The sequence below is a fragment of the Pristiophorus japonicus genome, chromosome 10 (genome assembly GCF_044704955.1).
Source record: "Pristiophorus japonicus isolate sPriJap1 chromosome 10, sPriJap1.hap1, whole genome shotgun sequence".
NCBI lineage: Eukaryota > Metazoa > Chordata > Chondrichthyes > Pristiophoridae > Pristiophorus > Pristiophorus japonicus.
In genome coordinates, this window is record NC_091986.1 from 29001972 (window position 1) to 29023994 (window position 22023).

The window sequence follows — 22023 nt, forward strand, 5'->3', positions numbered from 1 at the left end:
CCCGGAACAGGCGAGGAAGGTTGGGATCCAGAGGGGAAAGAGTCAGACGATGGGCCCGAGTATAGCATCAGCCGGCTCTCCCAAGGCACCAGGACCCCCGAAACCGATATCCCTTGAGACAGCAGAAATTCGGCCCACCCCCACCAAATGGTGGTCCAGGACAATTACAAAGTGACTGTGTGATCCCATACACGCCGCTTCAGCTGACGGGTGTAGTAAAGTTAAAGCAAGGAGGAGATGCCTCCGTTCATTTTGCCAATATAGAGCAGAGAGGGGGTATAAATAACTGCAGCGAGGAGAAAGTGAAGTTAACACTGCTTTCGCTGGAAGGGAAGCTTTATCAGAGGGCAGAGGAAACGTTTCAAGGACACCCTCAAAGCCTCCTTGATAAAGTGCAACATCCCCACCGACACCTGGGAATCCCTGGCCAAAGACTGTCTTAAGTGGAGAAAGAGCATCCGGGAGGGCACCGAGCACAGTCTCGTCGCGAGAGCATGCGGTGGACAAGCGCAGGCAGCGAAAGGAGCGTACGGCAAACCAGACTCCCCATTTTTCTCCAACACTGTCTGCCCCACCTGTGACAGAGACTGTAATTCCTGTATTGGACTGTGCAGTCACCTGAGAACTCATTTTTAGAGTGGAAGCAAGTCTTCCTCGATTTTGAGGGACTGTCTATGATGATGATGTTGTGAAGCTGCATATAATGACATCACTATTCCTGGCCAGAATGGAGATGAGTAGGTAATTCCCCTGTTAATCATGTCTGCTGTATTCATTTTAGGCACAGAGTTTGTAACGAACGTAACTATCCTCCACTCATTGCATTTTGCTGGAGAAATCCCCATGCTTTTAATTCGGAGAAATTCTGCCATTTGAGTCACGAGTTCTGTTTCGTCTAGTCTGTAGAGGTTCTTTTTAAATAGACCATGTAAACTATTTGCTGTAGTGCGCTATTTAAATCGACTGCTGCGAGTCTTGCTCTCTGTTCCGCCCCACCTCCAACCCCAACTCATTGATAGCATTGTCAATAGATACTCTGGTGTTGAGGTGGAAGTAAATGGATAGAACAGTTCACGGTCAAACATTATACCAAGATTCTGCACCACTATGTTCAGCCTAATGGAGTGGCAGGAGAAGGATACAACATTGTTTGCAAGGGAACAGTGTTTGTGGTGGTGGGCTGAAAATAATGACTTTGATTTTTCTGATGTTATGGCTCATCCTGACAAATATAAAAGATACAACGTAGACATGAGCTGAGCCAAGTCTCGCAGTAATTGAAAATGCCTCAATTGACAAGAACCAGGATACCTAATTGCTGACTGACAAAGTTGGGGTTCTGACCAACAATCGAAAGAATTAAACTCTGATCTTCACCCAATGTTTAAATGCTTTAGAGACACAGCTTTAACTGAGCAGCAGAGCAGTAAAATTGTGGATTAAACAAAATTACACTCCTGTCCTTAAACAGCATTATCACCAGAGGCAAGCTACTAATCGAAAACAGGGAAAGATAAGATCTAATGTGTTCACATGGCAAACAGCTTCATTCTTAGATTAGAATTTCTTATCTTACAAAACTTCTGGGAACTACAGATTGAACCTCCCTTATCCAGAACGTTCGGGACCTGGCCTGGTCTGGATAAGGAATTTTTCTGGATGAGGGGTGGTTGCATTAAATTTGATGGTACAGTTACTGAGCAAGAGGATATCGGGGTTGGCTGACTTGTGGCTGGGAGTGTGGCAGAGAGATCATAGGGTGGGGGGGGGGGGGGGGGGGTGTCAGGCCAGCGACTGCGGGAGTTGGCAGCGAGGAAGGACTTCAATTTATTCATGTCGGAGTTTTGCGCATGCGCCACCTGGGAATGGTTCTGGATAAGAGAAGTTCAACCTGTACTAGTTTGCAGTAGCTCTTTAAACATTGTGTTTCTTTCTGTAAACTACAAATTTCAGCAGTGGTATAGGCATTAATAAGCCATTATTAAAACTATCCTATATCTGCATTAATGTAACAAATTTTGAAATGTACCTATGTTGCAGTGTGCAAAAATAATTATATATTCCAGTGCAATGATGAAAAAGTTTAAAAACACAGGATTTAGAAACTTTATTAAATATCTTGATTTATAAATGCACACATAGTTCCATTTAAGTATAAAATATTGCTGCTAGATCATTGAAACTAGACCTTTAGGTCTGAAATGTAAACATTAGATTTTTTTTGTTGCTATTTTTAAATGTATTTACGACTGAAATCAGAAGCAAAATTTAAACCAGAATATTTTAAGAGCATATTTTTAATTTCAAATTTAAACTTGATTGTACCAGCTTTTCTGTGCATCGAAGATCATTTGACAATTTTTGGAGTGCCAAGGTCCTGATTTAGATGTTTCCCAAAAGAGCCAGGTGGCAACTCATTGAAAAGATGGTAAGCTGCCACTGATTTTAGATTTTGTTTAAAAAGTTCTTAAATTAATTCCATTTATATACTTAAATAATGAAAATTATTAGGTTCAAGTACAATACATGCCAGGCCATAAGAACATTGTTGACAAAGTGAAGATATTTACTAATGCATCAATTTGATTGAAAAAAACAGGAGCTGCTGCTTTTTATGCATGATTTATCAGTAACATAGCAACTGATCAGTAAATTCAAGAACTTTATAAATAGCTTTTCCTTAACTACATGCAATTAATGTTTTTAGAAATGCTGATCAAGATTTTTTGCCACTCATCCTAGTGGCTCTTTAGGTTACTAATGTCCCAAGCCAATTGTGACATTTACAGGTAGATTTTACATCCATTCATAATCAACTAACAAAAATTCTAGGCTTTAAGACTGGATTTTTCTGCCACTTGGACTCAATTAAAACAAACCAGAGTTATCACCAATGGGCTCAGGTTCCTCCACAGTCATTTCAAGAGGTTATAAAACACAACGACTTATCATGCAGACGAGGTGGAGAATATCTTACTGCAAGTAAAGAACAAAGAGTTAGAAGAAACTGGTTTGCACTACCCCAAACCTACATTAACCTTTCAGTTTCAAAGCAAGCAATTACCCTTCCCAACTTGCTCCCTTATCCAAGCATCAACTCCTTGTCTGGGGTTTGGTTCTATAATCACCTTCCAGTATCTCAAGTGGCCATTATTCACGAGTGAGCCTCGACGGTACATCACAGCTAAACCTGATCCTGTCCTGATCTGCGATCCACACGTGCACTTTCAGCAGGGGACACTACAATATTTAATAGAGGGTCACTGCTGCCAAGTCTAGAACTCTTACTGCCATCCCAATTCAGACCAGCTAACATTAACAACCTGGAAGCAAATCTTCCTGGTCTGTATGTTCAAATAGAGACTTCCTGAGGATTACTTTGTCACTAAGAGTGAGACCATCGATCACCTCTGCTGTTTTTACCCCTTCCCCTTGCCCACCAAGCCGAACTGTTAACACAATCCTTCTCTAACACCAACTCAGCATATCTGTCCTCACTTGGCATCATTCTTATCTATCCATTCATAGCCAGAGCATCTGAATCAATGGCTCCTCTTCCCATCTCTAGCACCATTACCTTTGGAGTCCACCAAGGATCTAACCTTGGCCTCTTCCCTTCCACATATCTCTCTTAGCCCTGCCTCTGTGCTGTTGGATTGCTTGTCTGACATCCAGTGTTGCATCTATGCTACAATTTCCACCAGTTAAATATCAGGAGAACTGAAGCCATCAACTATTGCCTCAATCACACATTCTAACTGTGCTACCGATTCTATTCCCCTCCCTGGCCACTTTCTCAGGCTCAGCTAGATTACTCGTAACCATGGCATCATATTTGGCCCCAAGCTGACGTTCCAACCTCATTTATACTCCCATCACAAATTCTGCCTACTTCCACCTCCGTAACATTACCTGCCTCAACTCAGCTAATACTGAAACCTTCATCCATGACTTTTGTCACCTTGATTTGATTATCCTGATGCTCTTCTGGCTCTACACTCCAGAATATTATACACATCCTTCTCCTAATATCTCTCTTTGGCTCAGTCAATTTTTATCTGATTACACCTCAGGAGTTTTTGTCCTATTCTAAATGCACTATATAAATGCTACTTTTTGAAGAAAAACTAGTCCCCACTATATACAAGATAGGATTGGCAGTGAAATTATTTGTTTTCATTGGATGTTAAGTATTACTACAGTACTGTTGGATGCAACATTGACAGGGACAAATGTTTCACGTATTTGACCCGCACATTTGCTGATAGCAAAAAAGACAGACATTCTAGTGGATTTGCTTATAATTATTCAGTGTGTGTTGATCAATTACCATGTATAGATAAAGTAATTTTGGTCCAATTTATACCACTTAATAATGTCACTTCTATACTTCACACAATGCATCATTGGTAAAATTAGGTTTAAAAAAAAAAAGCCTCTCGCATAATGCAAACATGTATATCAACAATACAGCCTTAATGGCAATTGGTTTTGTAACAATTTACATCCAGAGGTGGTATATGAAAATGAATTGAGAGAACTGGATATTGAATCACTCACTTCATTCTCCCCTCCCCATAATATTGCACTTCCAGCAAAGGTTGGTCAAAGATCAGGAAGCACTTGTTGGTGACTTGGTATAAACTTACGATTAGTATTAGAAGCACAGAAGTTAAAAGAATATTTCCCAAACAAAGGGTCATTAGTGTATTAAATGCTTTACCACAAGTGGCTATTGAAGCCAAGTCCATCACAGTATGAGAGAGAATTAGATAAACATGAAAAGTAATGTTAACAATCTGGAGAAAGAGTATAGAAATATGGTTAGAGTGGGTAGTATTAACATGGAGTTAGCATCAGCAGACATGATGGACCAAATGGCAGCCTTCTGTGTTGAAATTTTTATGATTCAAACATATTTATCCCTTAAAGGCATGCTGGTAGGTAACTGCATAATGATGGGCAAATCAAGACTATTTCTCTCCTGAATCTAATATCATGACAAAAAATCTGCATAACTAAACAAAGTTTATAAAGAACAAAGTTCTATACTTCACACTGCATCTCAGCCAGTAGCAGGCAATTCCAGATTTTGAGATCATAAACTGAGTTCTCATGTATAGGAGTGACATGGCCATTTGCATTGAAGCCAATTCCAGAACAATAATAATCAGTGTTTTGCTTGGGTGACAGGAAGCAGAACTTTCCAGAATGTAAGCCCGAGTGTACAATCTCCCTAGTTGGGAAATAACAGCCTGCATGGACAGGTCATTAATAACTATTCTCTCACATTCTCGCAACAGGAAAAAGATATCAAGGTGGCCTCCATACCATTCTTTTTAAATATTCTATTCAGTGTTTGTTCACAGGGATTTTTCCAAGAATTCAGATAGATGTTTTGGCTTAGTGCCACATCGTGTGTTGAACGTAGTCTATTGATATGAAAAGGCTTATTTAAATTAGCAGGCAAATTCATTCCCAATACTTCTTTGTTCTCCTTACACTCCGAACAAAGGAAATCCTGAAATTAGAGAAATGCACATTATTTTTCAAAAAAAAGTATTCTGATTAGAAACTAAAGTTCTTTTGATAACAAGATAGATAAATTGATTCACACACAATACATAGGCCTTCACGTATTACATATTTACAGCACAAAAACAGGCTATTCGACTCAACAGTATGCTCTCCACACGAGCCTCCACCCACACTTCTTCATCTAATTCCATCAACATATCCTTCTATTCCTTTCTCCTCCTTATTTATCTAGCCTCCCCTTGAATGCATCAATGCTCGTTGCCCCAATTACTCCTTGTGGTAGCAAGTTCCACATTCTAACCACTCTCTGGGTAAAGAAGTTCCTCCTGAATTCCCTATTGAATTTATTAGTGACTATCTTATATTTATGGCCTCCAGCTCTGGTCTAGTCCACAAGCGGAAACGTCTAATCTATGTCTACCCTATCAAACCCTTCATAAATCTTGAAACATGGAAAATAGGTGCAGGAGCAGGCCAATCGGCCCTTCGAGCCTGCACCACCATTCAATGAGATCATGGCTTATCGTTCACCTCAGTACCCCTTTCCTGCTTTCTCTCCGTACCCCTTGATCCCTTTAGCCGCAAGGACCATATCTAACTCCCTCTTGAATATATCCAATGAACTGACATCAACAACTCTCTGCGGTAGAGCATTCCACAGGTTAACAACTCTCAGTGAAGAAGTTTCTCCTCACCTCAGTCCTAAATGGCTTACCCCTTATCCTTAGACTGTGTCCCCTGGTTCTGGACTTCCCCAGCATCGGGAACATGCTTCCTGCATCTAACCTGTCCAGTCCCGTCAGAATTTTATATGTTTCGATGAGATTCCCTCTCATCCATCTAAACTCCAGTGAATACAGGCCCAGTCGATCGAGTCTCTCCTCATATGTCAGTCCTGCCATCCCGGGAGTCTGGTGAACCTTCACTGCACTCCCTTAATAGCAAGAACATCCTTCCTCAGATTAGGAGACCAAAACTGAAAACAATATTCAAGGTGTGGCCTCACCAAGGCCCTGTACAACTGCAGTAAGACCTCCCTGCTCCTACACTCAAAACCCCTAGCTATGAAAGCCAACATACCATTTTCCGCCTTCACCGCCTGCTGCACCTGCATGCCAACTTTCAACGACTGATGTACCATGACACCCAGGTCTCGTTGCACCTCCCCTTTTCCTAATCTGCCGCCATTCAGATAATAATCTGCCTTCGTGCTTTTGCCACCAGGTGGATAACCTCACATTTATCCACATTATACTGCATCTGCCATGCATTTGCCCACTCACCTAACCTGTCCAAGTCACTCTGCAGCCTCTTAGCGTCCTCCTCACAACTCACACCGCCACCCAGCTTAGTGTCATCTGCAAACTTGGAGATATTACTCTCAATTCCTTCATCTAAATCATTCATGTATATTGTAAGTAGCTGGGGTCCCAGCACTGAGCTTTGCGGCACCCCACTAGTCACTGCCTGCCAGTCTGAAAAGGACCCGTTTATCCCGACTCTCTGCTTCCTGTCTGCCAACCAGTTCTCCAACCATGTCAGTACATTACCCCCAATACCATGTGCTTTAATTTTGCACACCAATCTCTTGTGTGGGACCTTGTCAAAAGTCTTTTGAAAGTCCAAATACACCACATCCACTGGTTCTCCCTTGTCCACTCTACTAGTTACATCCTCAAAAAATTCTAGAAGATTTGTCAAGCATGATTTCCCTTTCATAAATCCATGCTGACTTGGACCGATCCTGTCACTGCTTTCCAAATTCGCTGCTATTTCATCTTTAATAATTGATTCCAACAATTTCCCTACTACTGATGACACGCTAACCTGTCTATAATTACCTGTTTTCTCTCTCCCTCCTTTTTTAAAAAGTGGTGTTACATTAGCTACCCTCCAGTCTATAGGAACTGATCCAGAGTCAATACTGTTGGAAAATGATCACCAATGCATCCACTATTTCTAGGGCCACTTCCTTAAGTACTCTGGGATGCAGACTATCAGGCCCTGAGGATTTATCGGCCTTCAATCCCATCAATTTCCCTAACACAATTTCCTGACTAATAAGTATTTCCTTCAGTTCCTCCTTCTCACTAGACCCTTGGTCCCGTAGTATTTCCGGAAAGTTATTTGCATCTTCCTTCGTGAAGACAGAACCAAAGTGTTTGTTCAATTGGTCTGCCATTTCTTTGTTCCCCATTCTAAATTCATCTGATTCTGACTGCAAGGGACCTACGTTTGTCTTCACTAACCTTTTTCTCTTCACGTATCTATAGAAGCTTTTGCAGTCAGTTTTTATATTCCCAGCAAGCTTCGTCTCATACTCTATTTTTCCCCCTCCTAATTAAAACCTTTGTCCTCCTCTGCTGAATTCTAAATTTCTCCCAGTCCTCAGCTTTGCTGCTTTTTCTGGCCAATTTCTATGCCTCTTCCTTGGATTTAACACTGTCATTGATTTTCTTTGTTAGCCACGGTTGAGCCACCTTCCCCGTTTTATTTTTACTCCAGACAGGGATGTACAATTGTTGAAGTTCATCCATATTATCTTTAAATGTTTGCCATTGCCTATACACCGTCAACCCTTTAAGTATAATTTTCGCCAGTCTATTCTAGCCAATTCACATCTCATACTATCGAAGTTACCTTTCCTTAAGTTCAGGACCCTCATCTCTAAATCATCTCAATAAAGAATTCTACCATATTATGGTCATTCTTCCCCAAGGGGCCTCGCACAACAAGATTGCTAATTAGTCCTTTCTCATTACACATCACCCAGTCTAGGATGGCCAGCCTTCTAGTTGACATATTGGTCTAGAAAACCATCCCTAATACACTCCAGGAAATCCTCCTCCACCGTATTGCTACCAGTTTGGTTAGCCCAATCTATATGTCGATTAAAGTCGCCCATGAAGACCTCCATCCTAAGTTTTTTTCTAGAGAAAAGAGCCCTAGCCTATTCAATCTTTCTTGATAGGTAGAACCTCTCAGTTCTAGTATCATTCTGTTCACTCCTTTTTTTACACCTTCTCCAGTGTCTCTAAATCCTTTTTAATAAAAATGGAGACCAGAAATCCAAGTGTGGTCTAACCAAGGTTCTCTGCAGGTGTAACATAACTTCTGCTTTTCAATTCTATCCCTCTAAAAATGAACTCCAATGCTTTGTTTGCTTTTTTAAAAAATTACCTCATTAATCTGTTTTGCTACTTTTAATGATCTGTACTCCCAAATCCCCATTCCTCTACCTCAATTAGGCACTTATTTCCAGGAAGTATGTGGCCTCCTTATTCTACCTATCAAAGTGTACCACATCACACCTATCTATATTAAAGTTAATTTGCCAATTACACAAGCATTCTGGAAGCTTATTAATGTTGCAGTCCTCCTCAGTATTAACTACACCCCCCAATTTGGTGCCATCTGCAAATTTTGAAATTGTACCTCTGATTCCAGAGTCTAAATTGTTTATGCATATGTATAGTCCAAAGAAATAGGCTCCTTGAGATACATAAACATATTAAATTAACTACCTTGGTAGGGTTGGCTTCATTTTTCAAACAAAACTTTTACACACCACAAGAGGCTTTTATGTACGCCTTAGGAACCAATGCTTAGCCACAACATTATCCGACAGGATTCGCTTTTCCCCTTCAGTATAAGTCATGTGCCATGCCTACATTTTGACACAAACTTCAGCAACCAAATACTTGATATTCCTTGCATCCTAGATGATTTAACATTCAGCAGGGTCTACAGGAATGGGGGTTGATTGTGATCAGAGAATGTTTTCATTCGAAGTTACAGGCAAGATAAGTAATCTAAATTCCATTCCATATTCTCAACACATATAGGAGCATGCCATTGTAATACAATTTAGGCGGAAGACCGCTGGAATATATCATCCACCAGGTCAGCTCTGCCAAACATCCTACGCCATCACTGACCCGATGAATGTTTCGAAAAAAGTGAGAGTTGCTTCATGTGATAGCCCTGCAAAATGCTGTCAATCTGCACCCGACTGAGCAATGTTCAGGAAGCAGGTGTAAAGCGGGTGAAATGATTTAGACTTTGCTCTTTGAGCTCCCTAGCCAATAATTGGTGACTCTGAGATGCACTTACCCATTTAACTATTCTGTTTGGATACTGGTTTATCATTGAGTTTTTTCACAATAGGAAACTGTTGGGGATTTGAAAAATTGTTAATACCTGTGTACAATACCAGAGTTCTGCAGGTGCCAATACAATAATTAAATGGTCCAATTCTGGCTGATGAGGTGGCTGACAAAACTGACCTACCAGTCCAAAAGATTTAAATAAAAAGAGAAACTGTTTGCAATGGCTGAAGGGTCGATAACGAGAGGGGACAGCCTTAAGATGATTGGCAAAAGAACTAGAGGTGACACAAGGAAAAAACATTTTTATGTAACAAGTGGTTAGGATTTGGAATGCGCTACCTGATAGGGAGGTGGATACAGATTCAATAGTAGCCTTCAAAAGCTAACTGGATAAATAATTGGAGAAAAAAATTGCAGGGATATGGGGAAAGAGCAGACGAATGGAACTAACTGGATTTCCCTTCGAAAGCTGGCGCACTCGATGGGCCAAATGGCCTTCTATGCAGTATGATTCTATGACCACTAGGTTAGAATGTCAAACAAAATAAAGTGTACCTAATGCGCTGTAACGCTGGCTGTCATTAAATACTGTCCCTCCTCTGTCCAATGACGCATTTTAAATTACCAAACAGTCTCGCAATAATTCTTCTCAAAAATAAAAAGGGAGAAGCACAAGTGCAGGCAACAAATTTGAGACTGGAATTCAAACTTTATGATCACTTTACTCTCTAAAATCACAAAGTACAGAACTGTAAATACCTTCACAAGTTCATTACCAGTATTTTACCTTCCTAATGAAAAAAAAGTTAATATATTTTGACATACATAACTGTTGTAGTACTATGTCTATACATCAATTCCAATTCCATCTTTAACCAACGTGTGAGCATTTTATTTGATCACGTGCATTAGAAATAGATACAGCAACATTACCTTAGATTTCAGATCAAGCTTATTTGGAGGTAAGGTTCCAACTAGTGTCTGCAGTTCCAAATGCTCTTTATCAAGTTGGCTATCTGTTCCAATTGGATCCATTATGCTACTCACAGAAGTGGTTTGTGTATTATATCCACTATCAGTCTATTAATTAAAAAGATCAATACATATACATTAACACTGATAATTCAATAAAATGCACACATTTATAATGCACACCTAACTATTATTCTACATCATACATAATAGGATGTGATTTTATTCAGTCAAAATCACAAAACCATTGCTAATTTTATTGACTGTTCTTCAGAATCATTAGGAGTTGATAGCAGTTATAACATAAGCTCAAAAACATTATCCATACCTGCATACTAATGCTCTCAGAAGGAATAGCACTGCTTTCTGCTAGAGGCGACATATACAGCCGAGGGCTATCCACATTAAATGTAATTCCAGTCATCGAGCTAGTCAGTGGAATACCAATACTGGTTACTCTTTCCTTCACCCACGTGCTATCATCCCCTTCAGTTGTTCCTAGGTCTGCCATATCAACAGTATGATCCTCATTCTCATCTTGAAGCACCATCATGTTTTCATTGACTTCCAAGGGATTGAGCGACATAATGCAATTTGTTTTACTATCTGCTCCCAGATATAGAGAGAACACTTCTGCATCCATTTCAGGGTACACGTTAGCTTGTTCTGGAGAAGGGATTCTCTGCTCATTTTTGTGTTCATGCGGAAGAGTTAACTTACGAGGAGAAGTGTGACAAAGGACACTTTGAAGTCTGGGATTCACAGGTGGGTATATTTTAATAGGCGAACAACCTTCTATAAAAGGAGATTCTGTACAGCGGTCAAAAATCCCATCCAAGACTGCTGCAGAAGGAGCAACAGGAGACATGAAAGTAAAGTCCTTTTCATCTGCATAAAGAAAAAATTGCAGATTACGCAAAGAATAGACCTTTCCAAATAAAAGTTATTAGAATGAATGGTCAGTGAATATTGGGAGGAAAATGAGACTCGACTCTTGCTATAAAGAGAAGCTAATTGGAATATAAGTGTTTCTCAAAGTATAAGAGAATTACTGAGCTGCAGCAAATTCAAAGTGGTTGATGTTTAAAGAATGTAGTTAGCTGCACATCTTAAATTTTGTATTGTAGACAAACCTCCAAACCAGATTCTCCAATCTGTGCTCTCATGGACTGGGAGTGGAGTCATGAAAGGAGGGGAGGGGAGAGAAGCGGGAGGGGGTGCAGAGGAGAGCTGAGCTGCAAGCCACTGCGGGGAGTCTGGAGGGGAGGGGAGGGGGGAGAGAGAGAGAGAGAGAGAGAGTGCGCGCTTTGGGGAGCAGAGAGAAGAGAGGAAGGGTGAGCCTGTGGGGGAGGGTGGGGAGAGAGACAGAGAATCTAGGGGAGAGAAAGTTTGGAGAGGAGAGAGCTTGGGAGGGGGGAAAGAGATAGAGCGCGCGAATGGGGGCAGGGAGAGAAAATTAGTGAGCTTTGGAGGGGGAGCAGGGGGGAGAGGGAGTGCGAGCCTGTGGGAGAGGGTGGAGAGAGAATCTGTAGGGGAGAGTGTTTGGAGGGGGGGGGGGGTGGGAGAACAGAAGAAGGGAGACGGGGTGGGGATCGCAGGGGAGAGATGTTCTTCCAATCCAGAAATCACGATACTGTATTCACTTCATACCCAATAAATCTGTTAACAATCCGCACACAATGCCCCATCTATGGCGGGGGAAGGGGGGGGGGGGGGGGTCATGCACTTGTGCTGGGGCAAGGAACTTCGGCTGGGGAGGCAGCACTTGCGCTGGGGTATGGGACTTTGGCTGGGTGAGGGCCCAGCTGAGGTCCTGGGGTAAGGGACTTTGTTAGCAATTGGTAGCTTCTGGGGAGATCTATCCTCTGTGGCTTCTGGAAGTCAAAGCGGATAGAGTTACAATTTGCGAAGTCAGTGAGGACTTGGGCTGGACGGTTCCAGTTACACATTCGAGAGAAACTTCAGGATGTGGCTTATCCTCCAAGGGGACCAATCAGGGACAAGAAGTGGCCATTTTTACAGTTAAAATAAACGCATCCTATAAAAAGTCACTTATCTGCAAGAATGGTTTTAGGGAAGGAACACCTCAGGTACTTGTTTATTTTTGTGTGGGAGAAGTCATAGTATTCTGGAGCAAATTTTGAATGACTCCATTCAGAATGTTTGCTTGTATTAAAGAGTGAGTACCATTTTTAAGTTCTAAACAAGATCAAGCTCAAACCTGAAACTGGTACTGGGTCAAACTGAAAACCAATCGGAGACAAAGGTGGTGATGCAAGATTAGAAGACGACTTCTCTGGAAACATGGGGCTTGGTACGCTCCCTAAACTGCATGCTCTTCCGGCACCCTGGATGGGACTTGATGAAAATTGCCCCTAAAATCGACAAGAGTGGATTTACATTACTGCATTGTATTGAGTGGCATGCAAACATTTCTTGGTAGTGTCTTTTCTTAGGAATACCAGAGCAGTGAAACAAAATTATGGGTCTCTTGCTCAGGTCACGGTTCTAAATGGACCAGGCTGTAAAAACTCAATTAAATTTAAAAATATTAAACATTCAATTTAGTTGAATCCTGTCTTCAATCCAGAAGTGCTTTACAGTGCAGAGTAATATAGCAGTGTGAATTTGTTTTTAACTAAACACATTATAGTTGAAAAATATATAAATTGCTAACTTTTCATTGTATAAAACATCTTCCACCAGTTTTCCCAGAGGCTTACCTTCCACCCTCGACTCCAAAAAAGCTATTCCAGGCATATCTTGCTAGAATAAAAGATACCAAATAGATGGAAGTATATAATAATTCACTAAATCAAATCAAGAGACTGAAGTTGGTGAAAAGAGAGTGAAGCTCTGCTTTCAAAATCATGAAACTGAATTTAGTTTTACCATCTTGGCACCAAATTGAGTGTGTTTTTTTTTAAAATTGGCTTTTTCTAAAAAAAAACACATTTTTCTACCACCATTCGTCAATACTGTGACAACGGTACAGTGCAACTTTTTTTCCCACAAGGTGAATTGCAAAAAAAAACGTCCATAGGTGGACTTTTATTTTAAAATATGAATTTAGGAACATCCTTCAGCTGACTACAGAATACAATATATGCAATAAAGCTAGTTAATGACAGCCGCATTTACAGTAAATTCATAAATCAGAATTTCTCATTTTTACACCTCTGCCAAACAAATCATTCACCATGCAGTGTCCCCGAGTGACAGGGGAGGCAGGCAACATGTTGTCAATGCTGCTCTACAACTGGCTGGTAAGAGGGAACTTTTGCAAATAGCCTATTTCACTTCTTCCTTGTGGTGAAGCCCTTAGCTGTGTTATTGGAAGTCAATGGACAGAGGCCAAGGTCAGGAACATTGTGTGGAGGACTGGTGGCATAAAGCCACATCTTGCCAATCTGCAGCACAGCACATTGGAACCCCACATTCTACAATCTCTTTGCCCTTACAATCTTCCATATGGATCCCAAAAATGACATTAGAAGCTTTATACAGTACTTACAGAACTAGGAGTTTTTGTGGGGCTCTTGCACCAAACTGGAGAAGATTCCAATGAACATAGATTTCCATGGCATTGGATAGGGTCAGCACATGGACTTTGCTCTGGAGAAGGAAGGGAGGAGCTATCCGAGCAACTTCTTTCACCATCTATAAATAGTTTCCTTCGAAGTGAAGATGCACTCAAGCTTTCATGGGACTGGTCAGCAGGGTCTTCCAATTTATAATGTTCACCTGAACACAGAAATGACATTACTAAAATTTACAGCACCGTTAAAAGGGAAAGAAAAGTGCTTGTGGCAGAGGTCATACTTTGCGCCACCATGGAGACACTAAAATAGGATTTCCCTTGCTCCTCAGCTGCTCCAGTGATATCAAGTACTGGAAGCATCCATGTGCATCCCTCAGCAGCTCCATTGCAAACACCATGGCTACAATTTCAGACTGGACTGGGAATTACTCTAGAGCAGCTAAACCCTGGGAAACATTACAGGATGGGATAAAAACAGAAGATGCTGGAAATCTCAGCGGGTCAGGCAGCATCTGTGGAGAAAAACAGAGTTAATGTTTCAGGTCGATGACCCTTCATCAGAACTGGCGAATGTTCGAAAAGAACATTCTTTAGATGTACTGAAAGGGGGAGGGGAAGAAAAAACAAAGGGGAAGATCTGTGATAGGGTGGAAGGCAGGAGAGATTAGAGACAAAAGGGATGATGGGCTGAACTGAAATGGTAATGGCAGAAGTTAGAAAAAGGTTAGTCCGGGTTGGGTGTGAATGGCGGAATAATGACCAGCTGCCAGTGAAGACAAAGAAAAAAAAACAATAAGATAGAGGGGCAGGAAAGGGAGCCAAAGATGAGCAAAGGTTAAACACTTTACAGCTTTCTGGACTCAACATCGAGTTCAACAATTTCAGAGCATAATCTCTGCCCACCTTTGGCTCCCTTTCCCCCCCAATCTTTTTCCCCTCTGTCTCCAATGGCAGCTGGTTATTATTCCGCCATTCACACCCAATACCCAATCTGGACTAATCTTTTTCTAACTTCTGCCATTACCATTTCAATTTGGCCCATCATCCCTTTTGTCTCTCTAATCTCTCCTGCCTTCCACCCTATCACAGACCTTCCCTTGGTTTTTCTTCCCCTCCCCCTTTCAGTGCCCATTAAAAATGTTCTTTTTGAACATTCGCCAGTTCTGACGAAGGGTCATCGACCTGAAAGGTTAACTGCTTGCTGCTGCCTGACCCGCGGAGATTTCCAGCATTTTCTGTTTTTATTTTAGATTCCAGCATCCGCAGTATTTTTCTTTTGTATTACAGGATGGGAATTTGCATCTCAACCAAGTTTCCTGGTTGGCAAGCTCAGAAGCAGCTTCTGTCCTTTGAAATGGACCAACATAGAAGAGGAGACCTTACTTGTGGTCACCATGGCATCAAAGCTTTGTTGCTTAAAAAAACAAAATCCAAGCTACACAAATCACTCGCCCAATACTTTCTACGTCTAAGTAATTATTAGAAGGGCAAATCAGACAATCAGGTGCAAAAGTGAGCGCTTCCCATTCACAAACCTAAATTTTCAGTTATTCATTTCAATGATTGGGTACACCGACTTCTGGCCTGCCCTCCCATTGAGGCGTCTCACACGTGGAGTACTAATTTATCTGTTTCAGAGCTCAATCATATTGCAGTCTTTGGACTGTAAAAACTAGTTTCAGTTGATTCTAGCTGTTGTGGCCCAGGATAGGAATTTTCCATTATTAAACTAGCCGTTTAAAATTTGGACAATGAAAATCATTTTTATTAGTGATAAGTATACTTAGTATCTCCAGTACCATTTGACAAAATTACTACGTAAATTCTGCCCCAAATTCCATTATTAATAACAGAAGTTCCACTTCAAATATCTTGAAAGGTGTTGTAACACAAAGGCTACAAATGCGACAGGTTTGCATCCGTTTTTCCGCCGGGGCAAGGTGATATATATTTTTTTGGCAATAAACAAGCTGCACAACATTTTGCACCCTGGCGGAAAATTTGGCAGTGATTTTGTGCCTGCGCTATAAGTTATCGCCTGCCCGATTTTTAAAGCGTTTTTATGTCAATCGGCGTGCAACTCTGCACTATCACCCCGGGTGGTAAATTCGGCCATATCGCCAGTTTTATCATCTGCGCCAAAAAAAAGTTGGACCCAGGGGGCAGCCGCCGCTAACAGTGCCATCTTGAAAACAGAGCACAAGTTCAGTGCAGAAAAGAATTTGGAGAAGGCTGCGTTTTATACAGTGAAGTTTTATGTGAGTTAAGTTCGTTTTAAAGGACATATTTAAAAAAGGGGGCTATACTATGTCGGCCATTATTCCTGGCTGCTTTTTGTATGCAGCGTCGAGCTAAAAGGCGGCTTATTAACAAGCATTTTGAGCGTAATCAAAGAGCTCGCAGATGTATGGGGAGGAGGCCTTACCCCTACGAGTTTACAGGGAACAGTGTTCATACCTGCAGCTCTCTGAGGCACAGTGCATTAGAAGGCTGCACTTCCGAAAAGAGGTGGTCACAGAGCTATGTGCCAGTTCATAAAGGCAGACCTACAGCTGACCAGCAGCAACAGGAATGCAATGCCCGTCGAGGTGAAGGTGACTGCGGCACTTGCCTTCTACGCCTCCAGCTCCTTTCAGGCATCGACAGGAGACATCTGCTCCATCTCACAGTACGCTACATATCGCTGCATTCACCAGGTGACTACTGCACTGTACGCACCCAGGATGGACTTTATAAAGTTCCCAATGACCAAGGAGGCACAGAATGAAAGGGCTATAGGTTTTGGACGAATTGCTAGCTTCCCCAAGGTTCAGGCTACCATTGACTGTACACACATCGCCCTGCGAACTCCTTTCCCCAATCCAGAGGTTTACCGAAACCAAAAGGGATTCCACTCCCTGAACGTACAGATCATCTGCGATCATACTCAGCGCATCATGGCAGTAAATGCCCAATTTCCAGGAAGCATCCATGATGCGCTTTCATCTTGCGTGAAACAGTGTCTCATGCCTGTTCGAGCGTCAACCACAAGGCCAGAGCTGGATGCTGGGGGACATAGCTTACGGCCTCGCAACCTGGTTCATAACCCCCCCTTCGGAACCTTCAGACAGAAGCCAAGCATTGCTACAATGATAGCCATATAGCCACACGCATCATCAAAAAGATAATTGGAGTGCTCAGGCAGCACTTCCGATGCCTGGATCACTCTGGAGGCTTCCCTTCAATACTCCCATCAGCGGGTCTCCCAGTTCATTGTGGTGTGCTGCATGCTACACAACTTAGCCATCATGAGGGAACAGGATTTGCCAATGGGAGCTGCAGGACCACCTCAGGAGAGAGGGGGGGAGGAGGACGAGGGCGAGGGCGAGGAGCCTGGCGATTAACTCATGCCACCACCACAAAGGAGGCCTCGTGGAACTTTCGCCACCACAAAAGCCTTACGTCAGCAGCTCATAATTCAATGCTTTGCTCGAAGAGTGATCGGCACGTTTGACCGTTGCCTGCCCACTCTATCCCACCATGTTGACTATTCCCTCTCTTATTCTGCAAATGAGACACTGCACAGGAATGGTTAAGGTGAACAAAAGAATATTAAACATACAGTAACTTGAATATGATTTAACGAATAAAACTTAAAACATCTCAAAAGTGGAACAAAATTTATTAAACATTCTTGTGAATTGGCAAACTTTTGTAAAATATCAAGAGCAAAAGAACAACTCCTGCACCGAACGTCTTTTAGCTCCAGCCCCTCCTCCTCGCTCCCCCACCCCGCCTCATCCTAACCCTCCTCTCTCGCGTCATGACCCTACCCAAGGTGGTACCAAGACATCGTGCAGCAAGGTGGCCAGAGTCCTGCTGTAAAAGGGGGCTAGACAATGGAGATGCCATGTGTGGATCCCCTGGAGAAGCTCGGGGTATGGAAGGCCCGTCTTCTGAGTGGCAAGGCTCTTGCTCGGCCTCGATACTCACAGGTGATGTGGGTCTGGATCTGACACTGGGGACTGTAGTGTCAAAGATCGAGACCATCAATTGCACGTGGGCATCGACAGCCTCGGTGGTTTCGTGGCTCGCACCGACAATCTGCGACATGCCCTCCCTCATGTCTGCAGATAGTGCCACAATGCTCGTGGGAATACTACCAAAGACCTCCAGGAGCTGTCGGGTGAGCTGGATGCTCTCCCTCGACAGTCGCACCATGTCAGGTGTGCGTCTGCCTGTCTGTCTGTCAGCCAACCGTCTTTGCCGAAACCCTCCAGAGAGACGGCATACGGAATTCAACCCCAGTGGTGTGTTGCTGCACGACACTTGTATCCGGGGACTCTGATGGCTCAAAGCTCGACGAGCTAGTGGCCGCAACAAAAAAGTGTGTAGATTGCATCGGGCCCCCCACCCACGCCCGGAATAGGTTGCTCAGTTTGGTCCTCGCATGGAAGTTCCTAGTCGTCGGCGTCGCCTTCATCCACCCCCACAAGACAGACTGAGGTGGAGGCTTCCATTCGAGAATGTGGTGCACGCGACTCCTCATCTGGAAATAGAAAACAACAGACGAGTGGTTAGCAGCAGGAGAGGGGGCAGGGTGACATGAGTAAGATCATATAGCACAGGCTCATTTGAAGGACTGGCGCTACTGCATGACATTGCCCCAACCCTAGTTCACAGACACTACATCATTGTTCTGGGTGGACCGCTGCCTGTCCATCGCTGCTCCCAGCAGTTGTGGGGCATCTTTCCCTGCAAAGACGACAATGGGAATGGTTACCAGAGGGCCCCTCTGCTCTTGTGGCACATACAGATAGCCATCAAAGCACTTATACCATACTGTGTGCATTGAATACAGTCCTCTATTTAATAACCCTGGAAGTTGAACGTGGTTCATGAGGAAGACATCAAAGTGCAGAAACATAGAGTAGGAGCAGGAGTAGTCTTTTGGCCCCTCGAGCCTGCTCCTCCATTCAATAAAATCATGGCTGATCTGATCTTGGCCTCAACTCTACTTCCCTGCCCGCTCCCCATAACCCTTGACTCCCTTATCATTCAAAAATCTGTCTATTTCCATCTTAAATATATTGTGACCCAGCCTCCACAGCTCTCTGGGGTAGAGAATTCCAAAGATTCATGACCCTGTGAAAGAAATTCCTCCTCATTTCCATTTTAAATGGGAGACCCCCTTTTCTGAAATTATGCCCCCTAATTCTAGATTCTTTCATGAGGAGAAATATCCTCTATGCAGCTACCCTGTCAAGCCCCCTCAGAATCTTATACGTTTCAATAAGATCACCTCTCATTCTTCTAAACTCCAATGAGTATAGGCCCAACCTTTCTTCATAAAACAACCACTTTGCCTCAGGAATCAACCAAGTGAACTGCCGCCAAAGCAAGTATATCCCTCCCTAAATAAGGAGACTAAAAGTGTACACAGTACTCGAGGTCTCTCCAACACCCTGTACAGTTGTAGCAAGAATCCCTACTTTTATACTCCATTCCCCCTTACAATAAAGGCCAACATTCCATTTGCCTTCCTAATTACTTGCTGAACCTACATGCTAACTTTGTGTTTCATGTGCAAGGCCCCCCCAGATTCCTTTGTACCACAGCATTTTATAATCTCTCTCCATTTAAATAATAATTTGCTTTTTTATTTCTCCTACCAAAGTGGATAACCTCACAGTTTCCCACATTATACTCCGTCTGCCAAATTTTTGCCCACTTACTTAGCCTATCTACAGAGAATTCTGGAAATCTCAGTGGGCCAGGCAGCATCTGTGGAGAGAAAAACAGAGTCGACGCCCTGGGTCGCCGACTCCTCGTCGGAACAGTTCTGACGAAGGGTCGTCGACCTGAAACGTCAACCCTGCCCCTCCCTCCACAGATGCCACCTGGCCCGTGGAGATTTTAAGATATCAGTAAGCAGTCTTAATAATGTCTAATGATCATCCATGGCAAATAAGGTGCAACACAGATTTATAATTTAATGAAGGAATGCATCAATAAAAATATTACTTACTCTGACGATCCTGCAATGGTCATTGGGTGTGGGTCCTTCTGATGTTGTCCACAAAAGACACCTCCTCAGATAGGCTGTTCCAAAGATGCCCGCTGGGAGGCGTTTACTTGGCACCCCTCCTATTTAATTCTCCCCCATCTCTTCTCCACAGCTGCGATAAGGGCCCATTCACCCCATTACTGAACTTCCTCTCTCTCTCTCTCTCTCTCTCTGCCTGCCTGCTCCCCTCTCCTTCTTCCATAGTACCTGCTATCTGTCAATTGCTGATTCAGTCCTGGGTGTACTGCGCATGCACTCTCTGACAGCTGACCAAAAACGCGTGAATAAAAAAAAATGGCAATAAAAATAAAAAAACTAGAAAAAGTGAAAAATTCGCGCATGCGCAGAAGGTCCGATCACAAATTTCGGCTCCAGCGCACAAATTCAGTTGCGCAACGTTGGATTTATCGCTAGTCACCGTTTGCCGAAGTTTGCTCGGCCCGGCGATAACTGTACCCAGGCGGTAAAAAAAAATCCGGCGCGATTATCGCCCAAAAACAGGCAAAATCGCTAAAACACGAATTTCGAGCCCAAGGTTGTTCAGGAGCTGTGCATTCCATGAACTAGGTATTTAATATTATGACAGATGAGTAACAAGTGCCTTTCATTAAAATAAAGCAAGGAAATGCACATCGGTGCTAGCAGCAAATATTTCCCGAGAATTCCACAACTTGTACAGTGCAGCAAAAGATTTGGGTATAACAGTTCAATACACAATGAATCCAGCAAGTGACAGCACTCATCAAGAGAAATAGGATACGATTATGATGCACAAGTAGATCCATAAAAGGTACTATTACAAGGACATAATACTGAAACTACAAAGCACTGGGGATCATTGTGCCCAATTTTGGTTACTCTGCTTACAATGAGTCATAAGCATTGTAAAAATTTTAAACGGCAATAAATTGTTAGTATCTTAGAAACATAGAAAGTAGGTGCAGGAGCAGGCCATTCGGCCCTTGGAGCCTGCACCACCATTCAATATGATCATGGCTGATCATGCAACTTCAATACCCCACTCCTGCCTTCCCTCCATACCCCCTGATCCCTTTAACCATAAGGGCCACATCTAACTCCCTTTTGAATATATCTAACGAACGGGACTCAACAACTTTCTGTGGTACAGAATTCCACAGGTTCACAATTCTCTGGGTGAAAAAGTTTCTCCTCATCTCGGTCCTCTATGGCTTACCCCTTATCCTGAGACTGTGACCCCTGGTTCTGGACTTCCCCAATATCGGGAACATTCTTCCTGCATCTAACCTGTCCAATCTCGTCAGAATTTTATATGCTTCTATGAGATCCCCTCTCATTCTTCTAAATTCCAGTGAATATAAGCCTAGTCGATCCAGTCATATGTCAGTCCTGCCATCCCGGGAATCAATCTGGTGAACCTTCGCTGCAATCCCTCAATAGCAAGAATGTCCTTCCTCAGATTAGGAGACCAAAACTGCACACAATACTCAAGGTGTGGTCTCGCCAAGGCCCTGTACAACTGCAGCAAGACCTCCCTGCTCCTATACTCAAATTCTCTCGCTATGAAGGCCAACATGCCATTTGCTTTCTTTACTGCCTGCTGTAATTGCATGCCAACTTTCAATGACTGTTGTACCATGACACCCAGGTTTTGTTGCACCTCTCCTTTTACTAATCTGTCACCATTCAGATAATAATCTGCCTTTCTGTTTTTGCCAAAGTGGATAATCTCACACTTATCCACATTATACTGCATCTGCCATGCATTTGCCCACTCAACTAACCTGTCCAAGTCACCCTGCAGCCTCTTAGCATCCTCCTCACAGCTCACACTGCCA

The 22023-nt window shown here is 42.8% G+C and overlaps 1 protein-coding gene across 6 annotated transcripts in view; it reads right to left on the bottom strand.

Annotated features, from left to right (window-relative positions):
* Positions 1 to 2169: 2169 nt before the first annotated feature.
* bora (bora aurora kinase A activator) overlaps positions 2170 to 22023 on the bottom strand; it is a 45129-nt gene continuing 25275 nt past the window's right edge. For all 6 annotated transcript variants that reach the window (XM_070891733.1, XM_070891732.1, XM_070891736.1 and 3 more), the window contains 6 exons: positions 14134 to 14363; positions 12841 to 12994; positions 10948 to 11507; positions 10581 to 10727; positions 5332 to 5521; positions 2170 to 2976 (listed from right to left, as the gene is read on the bottom strand). In XM_070891733.1, the coding sequence (XP_070747834.1) occupies positions 2921 to 2976; positions 5332 to 5521; positions 10581 to 10727; positions 10948 to 11507; positions 12841 to 12994; positions 14134 to 14363 (1337 nt within the window). In that variant the 3' untranslated portion in view covers positions 2170 to 2920. The remainder of the gene's footprint in view (positions 2977 to 5331; positions 5522 to 10580; positions 10728 to 10947; positions 11508 to 12840; positions 12995 to 14133; positions 14364 to 22023) is intronic.